The following is a 26,455-nucleotide window of genomic DNA, read 5'->3' as shown; positions in this document are numbered from 1 at the left end:
AGCACACTCAAAGGGCTTGAAGACTTCTGTCACATCTTAAGGCTCTCAACGCCTCTTAGTACTGCCAAGCTAAAGCATTACCGTATGGGCCTGGGAGAACACCTTAGAGCCAAATAATAGTAACAGACATCATATAGAGGCCAGTAACCATGGGATTTATTGACCTAACTTAGGTAACAATTACTCAACCCTCCATAATCTCCAACTGCTGTCGTAAGCATTGGAAAAGCAGAAACTAACAATTCTTCCTTCATAGGACTTTGATTCAGGAAGAGAGGGAAGATGCCAAATTATAAATAATTGTCATGGATCAAACTTGCCACGTTCTCTTCTTCACACTAGATTCCTGAATTTTTACTTAAATCTTTGGTTCCCCAATGGTGTCACCGTTTTTGGAAGGTTCTAGAATCTTTGTAGGTCATTGGGAAGGATTATTATTCCTGGCTTCATTCTGTTTCATTCTCTCCCTCCTGGCTGGCCCTGCCACAGGCTCCCACTGCAATGATGTCGTGTTCACTCACAGAGGCCTCAGCAGCTGTGGAGGGACCCTCGAAAGCATGAGCCAAAAGAAAGCTTTCCTGCTTTGTTTCTACCAGGTGTTTTATCAGGACAAAGTGAAAAGTGATACAATGATATAGAGGTGAGTCCACAGACTATTAGACAGTAAAGAAAGAGAAATGAATGACAGGGCATGGCAGTTGATTAGTTCAGGGATACTAGGGGTGCATTTGTGAATGGGATGGTTAGGTAGAGCCAGAGTCAGGGCTCAGGCTCAGTCTCATAAGAGAGAGAAGAGACAGAAATGGACTAAGTGATTCAAATATTACATGACAAATTTTAAAGAAAGGAATTTGATGAAAGGGGTACTAGTGGGAAATAAACAACAGACAATGGATATCTCTAATTCTTGAAACTTTGGTTTTATTATATGAAGGAAAAAGCAGATATATACAAAGACTAGTTTATAAAAATGATCAAGAAAGGCTAGATGTTTGTGAAGGTTAGTTTAAACCTGTTTTTTCTTCCTAAATATCAAATGAAAATATGTTTTAATATGGCAGAACTTATATTCCAAGCACAGTATTAATAATAAAACTAAATTGAAGTCAAAGAAAGGCAGTCATAAACAAGGCAAGCTGCACTCTACATTGAGTTAAATCTGCCTAGCTGGATTTTACCACAGGATCCTACCTCTGAGAAATGGCCAGCCACGAGGAGATCACCTCATATCTCTTGTTGCAGTCTAGCATATATTACTTGTGGTTACAGAGTAGGACATCTTCAGGCTGCCTCTAGTTCTGACATTTGGTGTTTGTGTGGTTTTGTATCCACTCGCTCTTGGTTCAAAACTCTGAACCGTCTCCATTATTTCAATGTGAAGTGGTTTATCATATAAATGGAAACACTGGGCCTACAAAGTAAACACAAAGTAAGGAACTGATATTCTTTAAAACTAGGAACTTACAATTCAGATTATTATAACCACCAACACTAAATAAAAACCAAAATTCTCTTTCAAAAATGTTAACTGTTCATCATTATAAAAATTCAACTTTTAAGTCCCACAAATTATCTAAAAATTATGTATTAAGAATGATGTTTTAATATTCTGATGAAAAAATAAATATGTGACTTTTCTTCACATTTTTTCTGTGTTCTAAGAAGATTTTTAAAAAACTGATTGAATTAATTGTCTTGCTTAAAGAAGTTATAAGTTCAAAACTATCTAATCCTAATTTTAACAGTGGCATTGTTTGAATTTAAGTGAAAAGAATTTGATTATTTGTAGTTTCTGAGGGTGTTCTCAGAGCTAAACTCTCTAAATAAGATGGCCATATTAAATTAGAAAAGGGATGGGAGAGATCACTGAGCTAGCTATGTCTTGGGAGCATAGAGACTGTCTTTCCCCACATGCACAAGGTTTCAAAGTATTTGAAAGCAAAGATCCAGCCTAATAGGTATAAGTAGATCTAGTTAGTATTTTTCCAGTCCTTAAAATTGATTTCATTGGCAGGCTATTGCCAGAAATCAATCTAACCCAGGTAAATCATAGTAAATCTGGAACTAGTCCAGACCAGATCATTGGCAAGGGGTCCTTTGATATTGAGAAGTCTACCTTAGCCTAAGCAATAAATATAGCAATCTTGGGATATTTAAGAATTTTCCCATAGCTTACACCATAATTTATTTACAAATATTTCCTGTGAAAAATATTTTAGGCATTTGACTTTTGTGTTGAGAGTCCTACATAATTTCAAGAGATGGATAACAGACAACAGACCTTGTAAGCCAGCAGACATGCAATGTACTAGAAGGTGAGAGGTGCTATAGGCGACATAAGAGGGAGATGCTTATTGGGTAAACCAGGATGAAGAGGAGACACATTGGATGGAATTTGCTCCACAGTTTGCATTCAGAGAACCTGAAAGGGTGGTGGTACCAACAGCTGATGTTGAAAAATCCGAGGGAAAACCAAGCAGCTAGAGGGGAGAGTGGTGGGGCATGTGGCCTACAGCTTCTGTGTTGAGATTGAGATGGCTCCTGGAAGTGTGCACGGCTCGGTACTTTTCACTCTGCTCATAGGAAGATGAAAGAGGAGTGGTGAGTTTTTTCACCGATATTCAGAGTTCTGGAGATCTCTATGTGTTCAAGTCACTCATTTTCTTCCAATAAAAAGTCCATAAAATAAATCTTAGGTTTTGGTAGAAGTTGACAATATTTCCATGTGCCTCTAATCTTAGAATTTGGGATGCTGAGGCTGGAGAATTTCTACGAGTTTGGGGCCAGCATCTCCACAGTGAGTTCCAAGCCACATAAGGCTCATAGTGGGACCTGCCAGACACAGAAGCAGAATCCTGTGGAATATGACACATGACGTTGCTTTCTTTCTGGTTGCACAGGGTTTCGTTGCCAGAGACTCTGATTCTAAATGGAAAAAAATGAGACCAAGGAAATGTCAATGACAGAATTCTCCCCATATTAAACTATAAGAAGATTGATCATCAAAATACCTCATAAAATATCCCATTTAGGAGCTAAGGAGATGGATCAGTTAATAAAGTGTTTGTAGAGCAAACATGAAGATTTACAGTGTGATCCCTAGCACCCACATGAATGCCAGATATAGTGATATGCATGCATAACACCAGTCCTGGGAAGGCAGAGACAATTGGGTCCTGAGGCTTTTTGGCCAGTTAGTGTGGCAGAATTAGAAAGGCCTGGGTTCCTTGAGAGGGCTTCTTAAAAAAAAAATAATGATGTAAGAATATATCTACTATTGACCTCTAGGTTCCATACATGTGTGTGTGTGTGTGTGTGTGTGTGTGTGTGTGTGTGTGTGTGTGTGTGTGTGGTGTGTGTGTAGTCCAACATACACATACACACAAAAATACATATTAGCAAAATTTACATTGTGTTAGCGTGTTACCACCAAAGGCCAGGCACGTGTCCTTGGTCTGTGCTGCCTCCTGAAGCCATGTTAAGGTCCATGGGCCTGGATGCCACCAGGGAGCATATTGATGTCTGTGGCTGATGTTGCCCTGGAGGCTATGTTGGCCAACGCTGCAGCAGAGGGCCATGTTGATGACCATGGTCTGTACTGCCACCGGATACAATGCTGAGGTCTGTGACATGTGCTGAGGCAGGAGACCATGAGAAAGTCCACAACCTGGTCTCCCACTGACTATAAAAAGCAAGGAAACTATTTTTGCAATGGTATCGATGACTTCAGACTCACAGTGTAGAAAGAGGGACATAGAAGGTTTCTATGACAACCCCTAGCCCCAATGCACCCAGCCCCCCAAAAAGTAACAGCCTCAACAGAAAGCCATCAAGGAGACCTCTTAACAGTTCTGCTAAGGATGCTGAAACATAGCTTTCCACAGCTGCTGGCTTCCGGTGCGGTGCGCATGGGAAAGGCTTCAGTTTTCTCTATGAGTCTGGGCACTAGGAGTTGACCACGCTCCAGTGAGCACATGTGCAATACAAACTAGACATTTATTATTATTGTTATTGTTATTATTGTTATTATTATTGTTATTGTTATTATTGTTATTATTATTATTATTATTATTATTATTATTATTATTATTATTATTATTATTATTATTATTGGGTGCGGGGTGGGGGCAGAAGGTAGGTAACAAGGATCAGGGTGAACTTGGGAGAACACGGATGTGTGATTGGACTGCATGATGTGAAACTCTCAAATAATCAATAAAAATATGTAGCAGAAATACCAAAACCCAACATTGTAAAAATACAGTCCACGGCCTCCTTAGTTACATAAAATTTGCAATGTAGTGCCATTTGCAAAGGCTTCTGTCTAGAGATTGAGGGTTGCTGCCCTTGTGGGATACAGATAGCTGGAAAGGCTCTCCCCTGCATCACTTTCAGGAGTTTCTAATTTGAGGACTTAGTCTGCTTTTCAGGGTGTGCTTTAAACAAGCATCTGGAGGAAACACATGCACATGCATGCACGTGCATACACACACACACACACACACACACACACACACACACACACACCTTCTATAGTTTCTGCATTTCATAAGTCTAAGGTAGTAGAACCATACCAAACAGTGTATAAAAATACAATGAATATGAAAGCAGTATAAAAACCAGTCCACATGCCCCTCTATACAATGAACATGCAACACACATGTGCACCACATATTTGTGGATACTGGCAATTCTTTTCTTTTGTGCTCACCCAGTTCCTTAGCATCCTGACCTAGATTTGGGGTAGACATCCATCAAACCTGTTGGCTGCTCCTTAGTACCTTTGAACTTCACTTTAACTATGAAGACTGTTTAAAGTACCTCCATCTCCCATCCGATTCGTCCCCACAGAAAAATGGCAACCAAAATGTTGGAAGTGATGAAACAGATTAATTTTTAAACATTTTTCAAGGAGTATTCTATGTGTTCTTCCATAACCATAAGTGGGTTTTCAAAGATATATACACACAGTTCACTTCGTAACTATAGCAGAAGCAAATCAAATTATTTGGACTTGGTCAAAGTAGATATCTTGTGATTCATATAAATTCTATAGAAGTGCTACGCCAAACCTGATCTGATCCCTTAACATTTGGTTACATCCCACAAATGATAATTTGGTGTATTTTCATTTCTGTAGAGTTTAAGCAATGTTTGAAAAAACAAATTACATGTTAATGATGAGTAAAACTTGTTATCAAAAGGGTTGCCATTAAACCTGTTTATTGTAGCATAATCCCATTTTCCAGCTTTTAAGGAGAGGAGACAGCTATCGTGAGTTAATTACTGTTTCATTGCTAGTACCCCAGAGCAAGCACAGTTAAGTGTTCAATGTTCCAAAGTAATTGGCAAGGACTTAGAAGAACCAGGGCATATAAATTTGCACTAACAACTTAGGCTAATTGGCAAAATGGAAATAAATACAAGAATTTAGTGATTACCACACGCTGGAGTCAGGGAAAGGGCTGACAGGAAGCACAGTCTCAGAGCATGAGCTCAGCCAAGCCTGAGCAAGATGAGACACGCACTGGGATTGCCACTGGAGCAGTGTGCTCAGGCGGCCTCTGCTTAATCAACGAGAACATGTACCTGACAGGGAAATCTATGTCAATAAAGGGCCACCATAAGTAACAATGCTTTATGACTTCCTCTTACTAAAATACATCAGTACAGTAGTGAAGTGAAGTCATCACCGTGTAGATGCAGGGGGAAAAAGACCTCAAATATGCTTTGTCATACAAATTGCAAAAATGCAGCAAAGATGGTGGGTATTTTTTTTTCTTCTGATCGGAATAGCTTTCTCCTGGCATTCACAAGGCCCTGGGTTCAATCACTAGCACCGAGGAAAAGAAAAATAAAATAGCTAAGACACCCCGGACACAGAAGACTGTCTGCATGAACTACATTACACATTTGATACCGGAACATTAATATGTCAACAAAATGATAAAACACCATGGATCACTGGCAGTGTTATAAATCTCATGTCAAACATGCTTTCGCCACAGTTTTGGTGTTTGTAGTTTGATTGTCTAAATCATTGAGTCGGACGTAGAACATCCCCTGTTGAGAACACAGGATGGGGTGGGAGTGGGCTTGGCTTTTCCTACAAAGCCGGCTAACTACTTCAAATCATAAAAAGTTTCTTCTGGAACTTTTGAGGTGGGGTTCAGTAATAAATGAAAACAGATGCTTTGCAGTGAGTAAGGTAAGGACAGTGCAGTTAGGCCACACGTGTTTACAGGGCAAACACTATCAGGATGGCAAACAGCCTGTGTGCTTGACAGTAACTCAATGGCACCTGAAATCCCCACGAGGCCAATAGTAGCAAAGAAATCATATGCAAGGTCAATGTTGTAATTTTCTATTTTCTTTGATCAAATATGCATCTATAACATACTTTACCCCTAGCCTCAAATATACCCTAGTACTCCTATGTCAAGTGAGTTCACTTTCTGGCCAGAATCAGAGATAAGAGGCTACCTTTTTGGGTTCATTTTCAGACCTTACCCATTTTGCATGTTATTTCCCATTTCTCCGTCCCAGTAAGCTAGTCCCCATCTCAAGATCCTCAGTGTGAGTGTATGCCTTCTTCCCTGAACATCCCTTAGGATCTGATTCTGTTCATCCTAGACTCGAGCACCCACTCCCTGAACCCTCTTGTTTCCTTTATAAAAATGGTTTAGAGCAAGAGACACATGGATGGAAGAGCCAGTTCCCTCACTCACTAGGGGTACAACTCCTGTTTGACAGATGGACCTAGTTTCTCATTTATGAGCTGAGAATGCTACCATGTGTCTCTCAGTATTGGCTGTGTCTCGGGATTATTACTAAAATTAAATCTTTAGCACAGTGCCTGGCACTAAGTAAATATCTATAAACTACTGCTATAATTATTATCACCTGTTCTCCCAGAACTCTTTGCCATAATTCTATAATTGTGTTTATTAGATTGTGTGCGTGAACACTGGCATTTTCCTCAGCCAGACAAGCTCTGTTCAGTTTTGTATCCCCAATATTTAGAGTATAGTCACGTATGTGTGTTTAAATAATGTATACAGCAGCAAGGAAATCACTAACCCGGTAGATGTAATTAAGGTTTTTTTTATTATTGTTTTGAAGTAATAGTCTCAGTGAGTGCTTCCATATATGGCTATTACGTATCCTTAGCTACATTGGCCAAATGGAGACAGAAAAACGCCACAGGAGACTGGTTCAGAAGCCAGTAGCACCAGGCACAGAGAAGCATAGAGGAAACTGAGTCTGAAGGTAGGAATATAAAATAAATATATGGTCCTTGAGGAAACAGGGTCCTGTGGATGCCAAGTCCCTTAGTCAGAGACTACTGTCACATAGTACACGAGGTCACAGCCACAGATATCAGGGAACCAGCCACTATGGGAAACAGTTGGCTATTTGCAATGAACATGTAATTCAGAGCCTAAAAGTTAAAGCTACAGCATAGCCTAAGATTATTTAAATGTTGGATTAAATAAAAGAAACTATGCCATTCATATAACAGAGGCAAGAAAAGCTGATTTAAAAGGCAATAAAAATAAATATTAGAAATGAAACTGATAGTGAGTGAAATAAAGACTTTCGTTGATTAGATTATGAAGGGTTCAGTGTATGGGTAAGAAAAAGAATTAATCAACTGCAGGATATGTCCAAGAAAAAAGTAACACATCTGGAATAGAATTTTTGCCTTAAATATCATTCAGTACTTAAGAAGGCAGTTGATATACAGTGGTGATAGAAGCAAATTAAATACGTAATAAATTCTTCAGTCAGACTGGCTCTACTATCATACAGCATGGTATATTGCTGTTTTATTATTATATCTTGGACATAACTACATACGTTGTTTCCAGTGACTAACATGTATATGGACTTGTTATCTTTATTTTGCCAACCATTAAAGTTGACATACCTTTAGGATGGTATTACAAAGCAATACTTTTGCGATTACAAAGTACTTCAGAATGTGGAGTCAGCTTCTCAAAGGAGAAAAGCATTACAGACTAAACATAGCTTAGACTCCTCAGGTAACCAGAGGCATAATCTTTAATGTAATTATAGTTTAAATTACATGAAGAGCTGTTCATCTGACTCTCATGCTGAGCAACTTTCCAAACACATGATAAAGGAAGCATGTTCATTCCTCTCCTAACATAGCTACTGTGCTCAAGCATTCCGTATCTCCCAGTAAGGCCTGTGTGTTAAAGGCTTGGGCCACAGAAATGATGGAATCTTTGGAAGGCAGGGAGGCCCGGTGGGAGAGCAAGGTCACTGGGAGCATGACACCGGAAGGGATACTAGTTCCAAGGCCGTGTCCTCCTCTCACCCCTGGTACCATCTCGGCAGTGAGTTCTTCCATGTTCTCTTACCATGATATATGACCTTTACCAAATGTCTGAAGCAATGTGGTCACCTAATCTTAGACTCAAGTCTGTAGACTCAGGGGCCAAAATAAACTTTTATCTTGGTAAATCTGTTTCAGATATTTCAGATATAAAGCTGGAAAAATAATGTGGAACTAATAAAATTCTGATCTCATCATGAAGCGCAGTACCCACAATGTTCTTCACTGGACAGAAGAGAGACAGTGTGTTGAAGCCATCTAAGGAGCTCTGGTTCCTAGTGATTCCTTGGTAGATGGTCAGGGTTACAGGTACAGTTCTGGGACAGTGGGGCCCATCAGGCAGATGAATCCCACTGCAGCAGAACAGAGAGAGCAGAAAATTCAAGATCAATCTGCTTGGAACACAGAATGAGCCAGAATTTGAAAATAACAAAGATGATGGTATAGAGATGCCATCTCAGGATAAAAAGGAGGGAGAGTCCAACTCCCCCCTTTCTCCTACTGGTTACCAGAAATGCTTTTACATAAACGTGAAGTTCGAGATGTCTGCTGGCCAGCACCACTTCACAGGGAAAGAGCTTGACTGTGGCGCTCCACACTGGCCTCACGTTGTCCAGTGAGTGGGCATACCAGATTTTTCCATTGATTTAGTTGTTTTGAAATTCTCCTTGTGTTCAGGGAGTGTGGAGGAGAGCCAGGAAGCTGCCTTCAGAAAGAGGTCGGCTGTAGTCAGGAGAGTTTCATTCTCTTTGTGCCCAAAATGAAACTCACCATCTTCCCTCCAGAGTTCAACATCCACCGAGCTGTTCAACCTTGACTCTTCTCTCACTCACAACATACCACCCCATTCGGGGATTTCTGTCTTCTCATTGTCTCATCTCCACATCCGTGCCAGTCAAACCCTCACCTAAAAGCTGCCTTTAATAAAAAGCACACCACACACTCTTCACCTTGGCTCACAAGGCACTAAGGACAATAGGAAAGCCTGGCACCTGTGCCTCCATATTTCATCTGTCCCTCTGTCTTCTTGACTTTGGGTAGAGGCTCAGAGTTCTTATCATAAACCTGCAGGAACGTTGGATGAGAGGAACAATAGCCCCTCACAGGACAGACCTCCCCACAGATGAGGAAAGTGATCCTTGAAGACCATGTCCACTCTGCAGCCATAGCAATCCCTTGCTGAGAATCAACTGGTCCCTCAGCAGAAGGACTCTGATATGCTGCGGAACTATGACGGACAAGTCTGTACTTTGACCAGGACTGCTTTAGGGTGGGCACCTCTTACCAGTCCTTCCTCTATATAAACTTAATGCCTCTTGCCTATGTTGTTTCTCTATTTAACCCAAAGTTCATGCCAGTATCCCAAAGAAGGACTTGAGATTACTGTCCCCCTTTATTTCTTCCCGTTCCTACAGTCATGCCATTAAATGCAACTCTTTTATCTGCTTTTCATTGTTACTTGTCTTTTTAAGTACTATATTGGGAACGGGTGAGCAAGCCTAGCTTATTGAGACTGACAGAGGCCATGCCTTCACCCCAGAACCCCAGAGTATACCACTACCATGGTTGCTCACTCATGATCTCTTGTATGGGCTACAAGCAAACTAGGTTTTAGATCTGCCTACCACAGTATGTTCCTCACGCTACTGTGACTAGTTTTCCAGGGAGACCACCTCATGCTCAGTATCTGAAGTGGCCCCTGCTTACCATCCGTTCTCATACACCACGACTTGTTCATTCATTCCCTTTGTTACAACCAAGAAAAATCATCCTGTTTACTTTGTTCCTCTGAGTCCTTTACATTCTCCTGAGCACAGTGTATTTTGCTCCTGTCCACACAACATACCTCTTTTCCATCCTTCATACTATTCAACTTGTATACACATTTCAGAGCATAACTGATGTCTTTTGTTTCAGAAAATCTTATAACATAATATTTACTCAGTTTTGTAACATCTACCTGACTATATACATATATGGTTGTTTTATATTATATAATAAATTATCTGTTTATTTATTATATATATTTTATATATTGTGTAAAATATATATTGTGTAATATATATATATATCAGAAACATAATTCCACTAGCCTAGAGTCTTTTGATGACCAGTAATTTTTAACATAATTTTTAAAACCTTTATTTGGATATAAGAATAGTTACAGAGGACAGAGCTATAGCTCAGTAGTTAAAAATACTTGCTGTTCTCTCACAGAACCTACTTTTGACTTCCAACACTCATAGGGTAACTTACAGCCATCTGTCACTCCAGGGCAAGGAAATACAGCACCCTCTTTTGGACCCCTCAGGCATTACACACACATTGTACACATACATACATACATACATACATACATACATACATACATACAAACATGCACTCATACACATAAAATCGTTTACAAGTTATAAAATATAACAGAATTATAAGGAAACAAGTCCATTGACGTTCAAATTTTGACTATTTCTTATGATCAAAACCTAGACTGAGAAGTAGGCTCTTTGGTAGAGTGTTTGTGTACCATGCTTGAGGCCCTGAGTTCAATATGCAGTACACCAGCAACAAAGAAAAAGAGTTGCACTGAAGTAGAACTTTGTACACTAGAAGGCCCCTATACTGCCCCTCCTAGTCCATTCACGGTGATGTGTAACCAAACTGGAGATTTGTTACATCATGGAATCACACTTTCACTTTGCATAAATTGCACTGTGTATTTTCTTTTTTATATTTTATAAATTTATTCATATTACATATCAGTGGTTATCCCATCTCTTGTATCCTCCCATTCCTCTCTCCCTCCCATTTTCCCCCTACTCTCCTCCCCTATGACTGTGACTGAGGGAGACCTTCTCCCCCTGTATATGCTCCTAGGGTATCAAGTCTCTTCTTGGTAGCCTGCTGTCCTTCCTCTGAGTGCCACCAGGCCTCCCCATCCAGGGGACGTGGTCAAATATGGGGCACCAGAGTTCATGTGAAAGTCAGACCCCACTCTCCACTTAACTGTGGAGAGTGTCCTGTCCATTGGCTAGATCTGGGGAGGGGTTTGAAGTTTACATGCTGGAATATACCCAGAAGATGCTCCAGCACCATGTATTTTCTATTGTGTCAGGTTCTTTTAAACATTGCTTTAAAAATAGGAAAGAAAGAAAAAAGAAGGGAAGACAAGAGGAGTGGAGGAAATGGATGGGGAATGGAGAGGAAGGAAGAGGATGGGGAAGAGAAGAGAAGGTAGTGGTGGAGAGGAGAGAACAGGAAGCGTGGGAAGAAAGGAGAGGAATGGGGAGGAAAGGCTAGAAGTAACAATGGCCAAGGCCAAAGACTGAACAAGAGAACCAACTCTTATCCCATGTGAGTCCCATCAAGCTACAGGAGATGTTAGGAGATGACATTGAAGCCTGTGTACAGCCACCTCTACTGTATTTGAAAGTGAGCTGAAGCAGGTGTAGTCTTGTTAGTTGTTTTACCTGTAAGGTGTGTCCTTTCCTCTCTGTAATTAGAATCACAGAGCCAGGTACAAAGGGCATCCTTTGAATTATAAGCTGATGACTAGAACGCAAGTAAGCAATCCAGATGTTAAATAGGAGTTGTTTCCTGTTCTTATGCCAAGCAGCCCATGAGTCCCATCTGTCAGGAGTTAGAGATTTATAGTGCACGTGAAAGGGGCAGTAAATTAGAAGCTATAAAAGGGGGACAGGACTCAGGGACAGAGGGAGGATACACTGAGGGCATCCGGTGATGAGGTTAGAATGGTTTGGAGGTGTCTCCAAACTGGGGCTTTCAGGAAAATCATTTGGAGAATATATTGGTGAAGGGGTCTCCATGTCAAGCTAATTATTTCAAGATGGCTAGAGGTGGGGATCTTGCAGCTAAGCAAAAGAGCCATGGGTTAAAACAAAGATCAGGGGTGAAGCAATAAACAGACAGGCCTGAGGGTTTTCTCAAGCTTTATTATGAGGAAAAGTTACCTTAGGAATTTGTTTAAATTGTGCGTTTGCTCAAAGCCAGTCCAGTCCATACTAACCCCAAGAAAGCAGGATCACTTAACCTGTGTGAGCCCTAGATTGCTACACTTTTCAGCCACCTCAGGGATCCCAAGAGAAAAGATGGTGAATATAGATGAAGACAGAAGGAAAGAAGGTGGAAGATAATACTGCTTATCTCTGGTCCAGGCATGAGCACACCAAAACCCAGGCCTTTGAGAAGTGATTTTTTTTTCTGTTCTTTTTTTTTCCTCCCCAAATGACATTTCACTGGAGTAAGAGAAAACATGAGTATTTATTAATATTTAATTTGACCTCAAATGTAAAACTCTTTCAAATCACGTGTGTTACTGGATGGGCCCTAATGAATTCTTTGCCTTCCTTTGTACAATACCAAAGCTACCATGCCTTCCTAAAGAGGGCACATTATAGAATTCGTTCTATAACACATAGATTTTGAAGCCACAAGTGTGCTTTGAGAGGACAGTTATATAATGCTTTATAAGCATCTTTTTAAATTAACATGAGATCACTTTTAGGAAAGCTAGTGCAAAGATTTTATTTGAATGACCAAATGGGAAGGATGCGGGAAATGGCCATTGAAGTTCTTTTCATTAAAAGAAATGAAAAATTCAGTGTGTGAATTTCAATTTCAGTTCTCCTTACACTTGACACCTGCTAAATCATCTGCTTCTACATTCCAAGAGAATTCAATGTAAAAACAAAACTGCTACAGAAGGCAGCTAGTGCCCAAGATCTTATGAAACAAAATTCAAGTATATAGCCTTAAGCATCATCAGGGAGAAGGAGCCAAAGCTCCTTGCTGCACCTGTGTGGACATCAGCACATCAGCCAACCTACCTGGACCATAACTTCCCTTTCATTAAAACAAAGCTTCTGGGTTAACTCACTCATTATGATCATTGGAGGGGGAGACCTGGTGGCACTCAGAGAAAAGACAGCAGGTTACCAAGAAGAGACCTGATACCCTATGAGGATATACAGGGGGAGGTAATCCCCCTCAGGAACAGTCATAGGGGAGGGGAATAAGGGGAAAATGGGAGGGAGGGAAGAATGGGAGGATACAAGGGATGGGATAACCATTGAGATGTAACAAGAATAAATTAATAATAAAAAAAAAGCTTCTGGTAGGAATTCTGTGGGTGGTCACTATTGTGTTCCAGGACTCAGTGGATCATCTTCTGACAAGTTGATTAGATATTCTTATACCAATTTATAGTTGAGGGAACTGCTACTTCAAGAGTCTAGGCGACAAAGTCAAGTGGAAGGTTCTGTGTGGCAGAACAAGAGTCTTTTAAACCGTGGCTGAAGCATTGGGAGGCAGGGCCAGTGTTCCACTCACCATTGCAGTGCTGGAGCTCAGGTTATTTCTCAGGTCACGGAAACACGCCAGCTCTGAGTTCCTCTCACCACCATTCTCATTACTCTGTCACATGTGCATCACTGTTGTTCATCCCTCAAAATAAATGCCAACGGCAAGATCTGAACCAGTTGCCAAGTTTAACAGCTTGCCTCCAGAGAATGCATGGGTAGGAGCAGGGGGATTACCAGGTGGCTCTTTGCTATGGTCACGGCAAGCAGGATAGGACAAGAGTCTAAACTGACCTCACACTTTCTTAGACGTGTGACTAGTGTCAGTTGGCAAACCTCGGTTTCCTCATCTGAGAAAGGCAATGTGAACCCAGCGATCCCTAAGGCACATTCAAATGTTGAAATCTGTCAAACACATTCTTACCTATCCACAGCTCTATTGTAAATACACCCTAAACATTCAGGCACAGAGAAAATCCACCTAATTGGTGGAAGGGCATCTGATCAACGAGTTGACTGCTCAGAGCTTTGACTATTATATTTATCCAAGGATCTACAGTCCTTCTTCACCATATTTATCTTTAGTCTGCAGGTAATCTCTTTTTCAGATGGCAGGGAGTGGAAAATAAACATTATATTCAGATTAAGTAGAATATTCACACTCAATATTCCTTGAGTTTTCTTCTTACCAAATGGAGCACACAGATCATTGAGAAACAGTGCAAATAAAACCTTGGTTAGGAAGATAGCACATTCAGGAAGTAAGATTCACTAACTCAAAAACTACTACAGATGTAGAATATCCTATGGACAATTATGGGCTCATGGTGGCCACCTCACAGTTCTTAGAACAGGCAGATGACTAGAACTGGGAATCTAGAGATGTGACAGATCATCTGGGAGAGGGAACAATTTCAGATCCAAATTCCTCTACAATCTGACTTCAGGAAGCAAACATCGCTGTTATTCCCCCCACGGCCTGATCTTTGTATTACACTTCTCTGACTTCCTATTTACCGCCATTGCACACCTACTATGTGCACAAGGAGGTTAAGATCAAAGAATCAATAGAAAAAATAATTAAACTTTCAGAGAGGTATATTGGAGATACACAAAAGTTAAGTGTAATAAAAATATTGATGCTCTGAGTGCCCCCAGGCCTCCCCATCAAGGAGACGTGGTCACATATGGGACAACAGAGTTCTTGTGAAAGTCAGTCCCCCTTCTCTATTCAACTGTGAAGAATGTCCTGTCCATTGGCTACATCTGGGTAAGGGTTCCAAGTTTACTACACCTATAGTCAGAGGAAGGACAGCAGCCTACCAAGCAGAGACTTGATACCCTATGAGCATATACAGGGGGTGGAAGTCCCCCTCAGTCACAGTCATAGGGGAGGGGAGTAGGGAGAAAGCAGGAGGGAGGGAGGAATGGGAGGATACAAGGGATAGGATAACAATTGAAATGTAATATGAATAAATTAATAAAAAAAGTTAAAAAAAAAGATCAGGTAAGACAGCTACGTTAGTATGGTGAAGAGAGAGACTACAGAAGGAGAGAAGCATGCAAGCTGACTTCTTCTTTTCAAATGCTGAGTCCTAAGTGGTCAGTGCATAAACGAGACTCCCGTAACCAAAGAAAAAATAGCTGAGTTAGGAACAGATAACAGGTTTCAAAAATACCTCATGTCTGGAAAGACAGAATGCAATTTCTGATTAGTTAAAGAACTATGATCATTGAGTACTTCATACTTAACTCTGTAACTAATATATATATATATATATATATATATATATATATATGATTTTTATCCCAGCTTCATTAGGCATGTAACCTTGGCTTCAAATACAGTCTCTTTATGTATAGTAAATACATAATAACATCTACTTCATAGGCTTCATAAGACTTAATAGATAACACATAGAAAGAAGGTTATCATGTCATGTGTATATTTAATATTTCAAAAATTGTAGATATATGAGGTAAGTAGAAATTAAATGATATTCCATTTCACCCATCCTTTTTTTTTTAAGTTTTCTATATTCTTAATAGGCTCCAGTACTTTTGACAACACAGAGAGATCACCTTTATTCTCAGTGCTCCTCCACTTGACTTGGCTGCTATCCTAGCGGTCTATGTTTGCCTTTTGAACTCCTTGCAAAACCCATTGGTTCTTTGCTGACTTTGCCTCATGTCTCTTTAAGACCGTCCCCATTCCAAATCTTTCAGTCTTGAATTTCACACCTTAATAATCTTCTCTCTCATGGGTCAACTATCACATCTGTTCTTCTGACTAGATATCTCCAGAGCTGAAGAAGCCCTTATGCTGGGAAGGCAGAGCCGGCTCTACAAGAGTTGTAACAAGCCAGAGAACCAGGTGTTAGCGATCACAAGGAGTGCTTGGGCTCACTTCAAGCACAGGACCTCCTGGCTGAGGGTGGGTCACTCTTACATCAGCCTTCCCACACTGGAGAGGCAAGGTCACGGACATGTTCCCAAAGCACTGGCCTCACTGCTTTTCTTTCTCACATCTGTGTTTCCCTCTAAGCGAACAACTCAAATGCAAATGCAAGCTTCTTTGGGGGTGAGCTTTCTGTGTACTCCTCAGCCCCCTATTTTAAACCTCTCCAATGTGACCCTTGACACATCTCTTTGCTCAGGAATTTGAAAGCCAAATTCTAGCTTAATTTTTAGGTTTCAATAGCACAGTCACGTGGTAGGGATGTGGTAGATGTCTGTTTTTGCCATCTCCAAATGATGATGCCACATACACATCCTTCCTTCCCACTGAAGTCCTCAAGAACGAAGCTCAGTCTTCTTTCCTCATTAAAGGGAGATCATCTGGCTTGCCTATGAGCAAGAGTCCCTAGACCCCTGATAGCCAGAGGATCAAAACAGCTCTCACTCGCTTGTAGCCCAGGACATGACACACTTACTACGTGTTCTATGTGACTTTCGGTGGAGACATAGGATAAGTAGCAGCAATATTTTAAACAGTAAATTCACTTTTTATGTAGGACAAAGCTGTTATTTACTGATCTGCCATAACTGGGTCTCTGATTGAAAGGACAATGCAAGTTATCCTTCTCTGGAACTGGACCTTCTGAACTGCCCATCTCAGGTCCAAGCCCACACCATGGATGGCAGAGCACATTCTTTCAGAGGTTCTGTGACTATTTATTGAATCCAGGCAGCGGTGAACACCCTGTACTGAATACCTGTGGGCAAAGGCCTAGGGAAATGTACAGTCCTTTAATGATAACTAGGCAAGTATGTGAATTATGCATAAAAGCAGCTTCTGGTAAAAACAAGGAGAAATGCAGAATATTATAATAAAAGAAAAACACTAAGAGAAGCCAGATGCAGTGTGTTTTCCAAAAGGCCCCAGAATATTTATCACTAGACTGTTACTTGAACTAGAACAGTAGATAAGACTTTGACAGGTAGAGACCAGGAGAGAATTTTATAGTCTGAAAGCAGACTATAGAGAAAGTGGAGACTGACATCTTGCATAAGGACCAGCTCATGGCCTGGGGAAGCCAGGATGTACACTTTTTTGCAGGGATAAAATAGGGCCAGTATGGAGAGAGGGCAGAGGGCAGGACATGAAAGGCCTTAGTTGGAGTGCTCAGACAAGCAGCTCTGGTTTGGTAGCAAGTGAAGATTCCTTGGAGTTTTGCCTGCAGCGTGCTTTAGGAGACTAATCTCTCTGACTGCCTTTAAAACTTGGCTGGGATCTAGTTAAGCTCCTAGCCATTTCTGGCTGGATCTCTTGGCATCGTCACCAGTCTCCTGTCCAAAACTAACTCCCTGTGGGGTGTTCATGAACAATGTATGGTTTGTGATATGACAATGCCATTATTTAGCCCACAGAACCTCCTTATGAGTACCTTTTTTTTTTTTACCAGTTTCTCTTATGATTACGTTGTAAGCTGATTCACCGCAAAGGCCATACCACCATGTACTTAAGCCTCTTAGCATGCTATTGGCATATAATGAGTCATTTGTGGCATTTTGCTTGTAAAGTGAATATATGAGAGTATTCAGATCATTGACAGCCATAGTGAGCCGTGTGCCATGTAAGCTAAAGCTTAGACTGATGTACTGGGTGTGGACATGGTACTGTATGATCCGTGGTACTGTGTAGCCCCCACACTAATGTTACGTAACAAACATTTTCTAAACTGACAATGACAGTCTGGCTTCTCTTTTATGTGGTCCAGGCTACCATGGTAAATGAACGTGTATTAAAAGATCCATCTTTGCATTGCATGCTTAGTTTGACTCTATATACAAGTGTGTGCACTACACACATATGCATGTCATATTTGATTTCCAGTTTTACCACCAATTAAGAAACAAAAGAATAACAAAGACCAAGAACAAACAAACTAAAGTAGCTGAAACCAAAGAGAACAGATAAATAGCAAGTTTGTTTTCCTTTTTCAGAACAGACAAGGCCTTAAAAATAGTCATGGGTGAGGTGGGGGTCGATTGTCACTAGGTTGGTGGAATGCTTGCCTTGCAAACCTGAAGCTCTGGGTTCAGTCCTCATGCCTACCAGCAAATAAACCAGGCATGGTGGTATGCTTCCACACCCCTCACATTTGAGTGACAGAGGCAGGCGGCTCAGAAGGTCAAGGTTATTCTTACGTTTATAGAAAATTTAAGGCCAACCTACGATATGAGACCTTGTTGCAAATATTAATAGTGATAAATAAACAAAGTATACCCACACAACAGAGCAACTGATGGAATTTTCTTACCACAACAAAAAAGAAAAAATAATCATCATCAATATTTTTTTAAATCATCATGACAGCTAAGAGCCAGTAAATAGCAGAAGATGGCACCCCCATTCATTCATTGCTAGGAGCTATACACCATGCACAGACACTGGAGGACGTACTGTCAGTTGCTTAGAAAATTACTTCCTTATACTTACTCAAACAAGCCAGCAGGTCCACATGAAAGCAGGCACATAAATGTTTACAACAGCTTTACCCACAAGCTCTGAAGCCTGGAAGTACCCAAGATGCCTTTCACTATATGAACACATGAACTCTGATCGAGCCATATGATGGAATAATCTTCAGCAAAAAATAAATGAGCTATCAAGCCACAAAAGATACAGAAGGAACAAACGCATGTTGCTGTGTAGAATAAGTCAATCTGCAAAGGCTTCCATCTATGTGAAACTCTTGAGAGGGGTAATATTATAGGTTCACTAAGGAGACCAGAGAGGAGAAGGGGAGGGCAAGGACACAGGTGAAGCACAGAGCAACTTTGGAACATGAAAACTGATGCTGATGCTGCAGGGATAACTGCTTCTTGCTAGTCACTGGTCCACCCACCAGAAATGCACACTAATCCTCCTGAATGGCAGCTTACATCACAGACCGTTTTATGTTAATAAGGCATCATTTGTTCAGTTTTATCATATATTTCACACACATTTTAGTAGTGGGAGAAACTATATGTCTAGAGAGCAAGGCTGCCTATAGAATTGCTTGTGCTTTTTACTTAGAGTTTTATGTTGCCCCCAGATTGCTCTAAAACCTAATTTTCTTGATTAAAAAATTGGAGATATAGGTTGAAGTAGTTATATAGTATAATTTAACCCTTTGTATAACATAACTAATAAGATTCTACACACACACACACTTATATCCAAACAGGTTAGCACTAACCATTTTTAAACCACAAAGAATTCATGCAAACATATGGTTAATACATGTAAGATGAAAAGCAAGACATATAAGAAGGGCAGAGACTGGAGCAGATGTCGCTGGGGAAATGCCTCAGCAGGTAAAAGCCCTTGCTGTGAACTTGAGGACCAGAGTCTCCAACAGCCACATAAAGAGTCTGGAGGGCCTGGGGGGTCAGCCCACAGTCTCTGTCCTCAGAATGCAGAGGGAGAAATCTCTAGAACAAGATGACTAGAGAGACTATCCAAATAAATAACCTCTGTGTTCAGCAAGAGACCTTACCTCAGCATAGAAAGCAGTGCAGAAAGACATCTAGCGTCAACCTCTGCCGTTCAGCACACGAACCATGTGCACCTGCAGCCATACACATGATGGCTACCCACACACAGCTAGTGTGCATAAGGTCCATAAACAAGGGGAGGAAGGCATGCTTTACCAGCTGGGCTGGAGGCATGGAGGAAGCAAGAATTGCAGAGTTCTGTGGGAACTACTGCAACAGACACCAACCTGATTCGTGTCTGAGAAAGTGAGAGAGGAAGGAAACTCCATAATTCTCCCTTCTGGCCATGCTGCGAGTCTAAGCATGTCCTGGGAGCCTGGGCAATGTCCTGGCAGTGAGGAGATGCCCTGTGAGATACTCCAGAAAAGAAGGTACTGTCAGGGTTCTGGGCAGTCTTGCACCAAACAAGCACCTCCCCACATCCATAAAATAATTATTAGAATAAAAATCAAATGGGGTGAATTAGTCTGATTTTACAATTCTTTAACCTTAGACATGCCTTATGAAAAAAACACACAAAGAAACGCATAGTTGATGCTAAGACTCAAATACAACAAATACAAAAGACAGCAATAATAATTGACTCAAAACCCCAATCATTTCTGCTCAGTCCCTGTGACACTTTTAAAAAACAATTTCATCTACGTATATCATGGATATCTGTCAATAATCACTATTTCTCTGTGAAATCTACCTTTATCCTCCACAGAAACCTTTCTTTATTCTATTTAGTCCCCGTCCTATTTTCATGTAGTGTGTGTGTGTGTGTGTGTGTGTGTGTGTGTGTGTGTGAGACTGTGTGTGTCTGTGTGTAAGTATATGTGCATCTGAATGTGTGTATGTGTCTATATGCCTGTGTATGAGTATGTGTCTGTGTGTGTGCCTACATGTTTGCATGTGTGAATGTGGTATATGTGTGAATCTGTGTGTGAGAGAGTATGTCTGTGTCTGTGTATTAGTGTGTGTGTCAGTATGTCTGTGTGTGTGAATTTATATCTCTGTGTGTGAATATATGTATGTGTGAGTGTGTCTGTGTGAGTATGTGTCTGTGTTTATGTGTGTGTGTTGGTATGTATTTCTGTATGTCTGCGTCTGTGTCTGTGAGTGTAATTCTGTGTGTTTTTAATGTGTACGCATGTATGTGTCTGTGTTTATGTGTGTGTGTTGGTATGTATTTCTGTATGTCCGTGTCTGTGTGTGTGAGTATAAGTCTGTGTGTTTGTAATGTGTATGTGTGTATGTGTATGTGTTCCACTGAGTTTAGAATAGTTTGCATGAGCACAGCAAGGGGTAAAGTAGTATTTACTTCACCATGGGCTGATCACTGAAGAAAATGGCACTATATCCCCATCAACGATTAACTGCCAACAGTTTCTCTGGAAGGGGTAGGGCCTTATAACACTGACACCCACCCATGATGAAATATTAATAGGCCAGTCATGTTCAGATCTTGGGCCGGTAGCCACAGCTGTTACCAATTAATGAGTGAATAGCCACGTGGTTTCCTCCATTATCTCTTCCACATTAAGGGAAGCCTTGGTTACATGGGCCCTGAGCTGCTCGGTGGTACTCTCCTGGGAATTGGCAAACAGGGATTAGATAAAAACACTCATCTCAGGTGGCAAAGAGAAAGAAAAACAAAGAAAACTTAAGATGGAGACCCAGAAATAGGCCCTGGGATGCAATCCCCTCACTTCAGGATTTCTACAAGAAAATTAAGACATAAATCTGTGCACTGACAGCCAACTGGTCTTACTTGCTTTGCTTTGGATTGGTTTGGTAGTTATTTGTTTGTTCTCACTCCTTTTCTATGTGTGTGGGGGGTTTGGTTTCTTGTTTGAGACAAGGATTTCTCTATGTATCCCAAGATGATTTTGAACTCTATCCTCCTGTATCTAACTTCCAAGTGCTGGGCTTACAGCACCTGCCAGGGACCAAACAGCCCGTGGCTGACCCCCACCCATTCAGCATCTGCAGCAAACATCCTGCTTGGCCACTCACTAGGCACGCAAGGCATCCGGCTTAGCCCTGAGAAGAGAGCGATCCGATCCTGAGGTAACCACAGAGACATCCTGCTTTGCCCCAACTAGGAAAACCCCTCCCCCTGCAGATGTTCCCGGGGCTCAACCCCAGAAGATTCTGTACTTTTCCATTACCCTCCTCGCTTACCCCCACCCTCCCTAAAGCAGGTTTTAAAAAGCCTGCCCTCACCTTCAATAAACGGCTCTTGACAAGCTACTGTTTCCTTGAGCCCTGCCTCTCTCTCACCCATTTTTTATCCACAGGTTGCGACCCTCCTCGGCCCCCCAATAACTGACCAGCCGGCCTGGTCGAGTGGCGCCCAGACGTGAGGCTCGAGGCACGGATTTCTTCCCGAACGGATTAAGGGACCGGTCCACTGGATTTTTCATGACCAGCCGAGCTCGCCCGGCCGGCCTCGTCATTAGGTGAGTCATCCGTTCACAAATCTCAAGAATGGGCCATTCGCTGTCCAAGGAAGAGAAGTTCATAAGAGGCTTAAAGGACATACTCAGAGAGAGGGGTATTAGGGTAAAAAAGAAACATTTGATTGAGTTTTTTGTTTTTATTGACCAGACCTGTCCCTGGCTCATGATTGATGGACCTACTATTCATTCTAAAAAGTGGCAAAAGGTGGGACGAGAGCTTAATGCGCTTATCCAAAAAGATGGTAATGCAGCGGTGGCGAACAGTATTTTTTCTTATTGGGGCCTTATACGGGACATAATTGAGTCTGGCGAAAAACGAAAGCAGACAGAGGCAACTCCTCTCCGTGGCTGAACTCTGCCAGCGCGAATCTCTTCCTCCTTCTCGTTCCTCTTTGCAGGGTTCCTCTTTGCAGGGTTCCTCTCTTACACTCATTGACATGTCCCCCGACTCTGCTCCTCCTGCATCCTCGAAATCTTCAGAAAATCCTTCCCCTGCGCCCGTTTCTAATTCTTCCATGGCCCACCCCCCCCCCCCCCGCTGTCTTTACCCTTCGCTTCCTCCCGCCTATGAGGATCCTATCTCAACCATGGATTCTTTTGCGCTCTCAGCCTTTTTTTGTTGGCCATATTTGCACTCACTCCACCCTGCCTGGGCCTTTGACTACACTTAATGCCCAGGTGCACTCAGCCACGCACCCCCTGCTTTCAGGGCTGGCCATTCCATCTGCCAGCGACCCTGTTGCTATGGCCAGGGAGGCTCACGCCCTCCACCACCTTAATTCCCAAAGCCTTCGCCACATGTTCTCCATCACTCGGGAACAAGCCCAGGCTATTGTTAAAGAATGCCAGGCATGTGTCACCTTTCTTCCAGAGCCACGTACGGGAGTCAACCTTCATGGCCTCATGCCTGGACAGGTCTGGCAAATGGATGTTACTCATTTCTCCTCTTTTAAGAAACTTAAGTATATTCATGTGTCTATAGATACTTTTAGTGGATTTATTTGCGCCTCTCCGCACGCTGGAGAGGCTACTAGAGATGTTATTGATCATGTTCTGTATTGCCTTACTGTTTCCCCCAAACCCTTTACCTTAAAGATTGATAACGGCCCTGGATATACAAGCTCTGCCTTCAAGTCCTTCTGTGCCCAACTGCAGATTAAACATGTTATGGGGATACCTTACAATCCCCAAGGACAAGGAATTGTTGAAAGGGCCCACCAAACACTCAAAGCAATGCTTAATAAATTACAATCTTCCAAAGGAATCCTATATCCCTCCACAGTGGTACCCTGCCTACTTCTCAATCATGCATTGTTCGTCCTAAATTTTCTACAAAGAGATGACCTTGGCCACTCTTCCACCTCCTCCACCTATGCCAAGGTTTGTGGAAGGATCCACTGACCCACCAATGGCATGGACCCGACCCAGTCCTTATTTGGGGCAAAGGTCATGCCTGCATTTATGATCAGAAAGAACAAAATGTGCTATGGTTACCTGAGTGCCTAATCAAACCTTTTAACCCTCCTCCCCCAGGGAACACCCCTGAGGAAAAGATGTAATTGTGCTCTTTTCAGGACCATGATCTTCGGTGTGCTAGTCGTCTTTTTACATTGCCTCTGCTTCTTCCTGCCTGCCTCCACCGTCCCTTCATATGACCACAGGCCTTATGCTGTTTATAATTTTACCTGGGAGGTTGTTAACCAGGCCAGTAACATTGTTAATTCCTCCTCGTCTCTGGGTGCTGAACCCCATTGGCCCGTCCTGCATGTCGATCTTTGTGCTCTTGCCCTAGGAGCTAGTTACTATTGGGGCGTGGAGGATATTTTTTGGCCTACAACACAGTCCAAGGCGCCCGAGCTCAAGTCCTTTTCCCGTGATGTCGGAGGCGCCGGCCCAAGCTGTCACAATGATTTAGAGCGGGTCATGCTTCACAAATTTTTTTCTAAAGAGGGAAAGGTCTATGGTGGAGGCATGTATGTTTGCCCAGGTTTCTCTAACCGGCCCCATCATGTTAACCACCGCGGTGGTGGGGCCCAAGATTTTTACTGTGCCTCTTGGGGGTGTGTTGGATGTGTTTCTCCCCCTCTCCGCCCTTTTACGAGGGTATTTCTCTTCTTTCCACCTTGCTCTTTACCAATGTTACCCCCACCCTCTCCGGCCCAGCTCCCAACAATTGCATTACCCTCCAGTCTATTTCCGGCATAGGTACTTGCCTCCTGGGTCCCCATATGCTCCCTCCTCTTCCCCTCAGCCGCGTTTGTGGCCAGACTGTCATCCCTGACCTCTCCCTCCCTTACATTCTCACGCCAAATAACACCCATTTTGCTTGTTCCTCTGGTTTAGCTCCAATCGTCTATGCCCCTACCTTCCTTTCCTCCAAAGACTGGTGTGTCCTTGTTACTCTTCTTCCCCGTTTTACCATTCATGACCCCGACTCATTTTTAAATTTTCTGGAGGGGGGAATTTCCCTAACCCTAACCCTGCCTCCCCCTGGCTTACTACTCTTCTCCCCACCCTGCTCGGGCCCCTCGTTGGTGTTCTCCTTCTATTATCCTTTGGCCCATGGGCTTTCAACCGTCTTACAGGGTTCGTTAAAAGTCAGGTTGAAGCTGCCACCAAGAATATCCAGGTTCACTACCACTGCCTAGAGACTGAGGACCCAAATGAGACTTCTATTACCATCCAGGAGATATCACCTACGCCTCAGTCGGTTACCTATGGGCGGCCTTTACAGTTCCCGAGAATGCAGAACACTAGATGGCGAGCCTGGTTGTGCCCTCGGCGCCTTTGGTAAACCTGTGCAAGCCCTCCCCCATATCTTTTGGCCTGAGCCCACCTTGACCTGACCCGCGATAGTGCCTGGTAAGTCAAAGACAGAGCGATCGAATAAGTCTCGGTTATCAGACGTCGGTCAGTCCTTGGTGGGAGGACAGACCATAGGCATGGTAAGATTGAGCATTGATCCTCTAACAGGCTCAGGCCATCGCGGGGTCCCCTTTCCTTGGGAATTCGGCCGGTCCAGAATAACTGTTGTCCTGAAACACTTGGACACTAGTGATTCTCAAACATACCGCCATCCTGTAACAATGACTGGTGACCTCCTAAAGGTCACTCGCTGGGCTGTAAGGTCTCCCTCAGGCCAAAGTAAACAAAAAAGGGTGAGATGCCAGGGACCAAACAGCCCATGGCCGACCCCCACCCATTCAGCATCTGCAGCAAACATCCTGCTTGGCCACTCACTAGGCACGCAAGGCATCCGGCTTAGCCCTGAGAAGAGAGCGATCCGATCCTGAGATAACCACAGAGACATCCTGCTTTGCCCCAACTAGGAAAACCCCTCTCCCTGCAGATGTTCCTGGGGCTCAACCCCAGAAGATTCTGTACTTTTCCATTACCCTCCTCGCTTACCCCCACCCTCCCTAAAGCAGGTTTTAAAAAGCCTGCCCTCACCTTCAATAAACGGCTCTTGACAAGCTACTGTTTCCTTGAGCCCTGCCTCTCTCTCACCCATTTTTTATCCACAGGTTGCGACCCTCCTCGGCCCCCCAATAACTGACCAGCCGGACTGGTCGAGCACCCACTACCACATATGGCACAACTTTTTTTTTGACAAAGATGCCAAATAGATGCACAGAAAAAGAATAGTGTCTTCAATAAATACCAGAGAACTTCTCCACAGCAATGACAAAAAATAACAAGTAGACAACAACACTCAGATCAAGAGACAATATTTCAGTGTGTACATCTTATGAGGACTTAATAGCCACAATATACAAGAAGCTGAAATAATTCAATATCAAGAAAATATAAAATGGGCCAAAGATCGCAGCAGACATGGTCAAAATAAATTACACAGTCAAGAAGCACACAAAAATGAACTTCAAGGAAGTTCAAGTGAAAACCTCAATGAAGGATGGGTTTGACCAAATGAGTACCCTTGTAATATATGCCTCAAGCAAGTTAATCTTTCACTCAGTTGATGAGATTTGTTCCATCTATTGTTCTGTGTATTGTGTTGAAACCACCTTTGTGTCTCTAAGGTGGAATCAATTTGTTCACGGTGAGTGATCTCTTTGATGAGTTGTTATATTCAATTTCCTAGGATTCTATTGAATTTTTTTTCATGTATGTTCATCAGAGATATCAGCCTAAAGTTTCCTTCTTTGTATGCATCCTTGCTTCGGTTTAACACAAAGTAATTCTGGCCTCATAAAATGTATTTGGAAGGACTCCTACATTTTCACTCTGTGGGTTAATTTTGGAAAAAAACTGACATTACTTCATCTTTAACAGTTTGATAAAATTCAGCAGTGAAGGCACTCAGTGTGTGTGTGTGTGTGTGTGTG

At 42.3% G+C, this 26,455-nt stretch overlaps 1 protein-coding gene and 1 long non-coding RNA gene across 2 annotated transcripts in view; one reads left to right on the top strand and one right to left on the bottom strand.

Annotated features, from left to right (window-relative positions):
- Positions 1 to 531: 531 nt before the first annotated feature.
- LOC311582564 lies at positions 532 to 25,532 on the top strand. The gene is made up of 3 exons (XR_014774144.1): positions 532 to 640; positions 21,948 to 22,109; positions 23,684 to 25,532. It is a non-coding gene; the product is annotated as an uncharacterized lncRNA (long non-coding RNA).
- Positions 21,623 to 26,455, bottom strand: part of LOC311582556 (uncharacterized protein) — a 206,122-nt gene continuing 201,289 nt past the window's right edge. Inside the window, exon 6 of the mRNA XM_084755728.1 lies at positions 21,623 to 22,149. Coding sequence (XP_084611854.1) covers positions 21,927 to 22,149 — 223 coding nt within the window. The 3' untranslated portion in view covers positions 21,623 to 21,926. The remainder of the gene's footprint in view (positions 22,150 to 26,455) is intronic.

The sequence above is a fragment of the Acomys minous genome (genome assembly GCF_964271855.1).
Source record: "Acomys minous genome assembly, chromosome: 14".
Classification (NCBI taxonomy): Eukaryota; Metazoa; Chordata; class Mammalia; order Rodentia; family Muridae; genus Acomys; species Acomys minous.
Note: the sequence above shows the minus strand (reverse complement) of the source record. Positions and strands in the feature narration are given on the sequence as shown.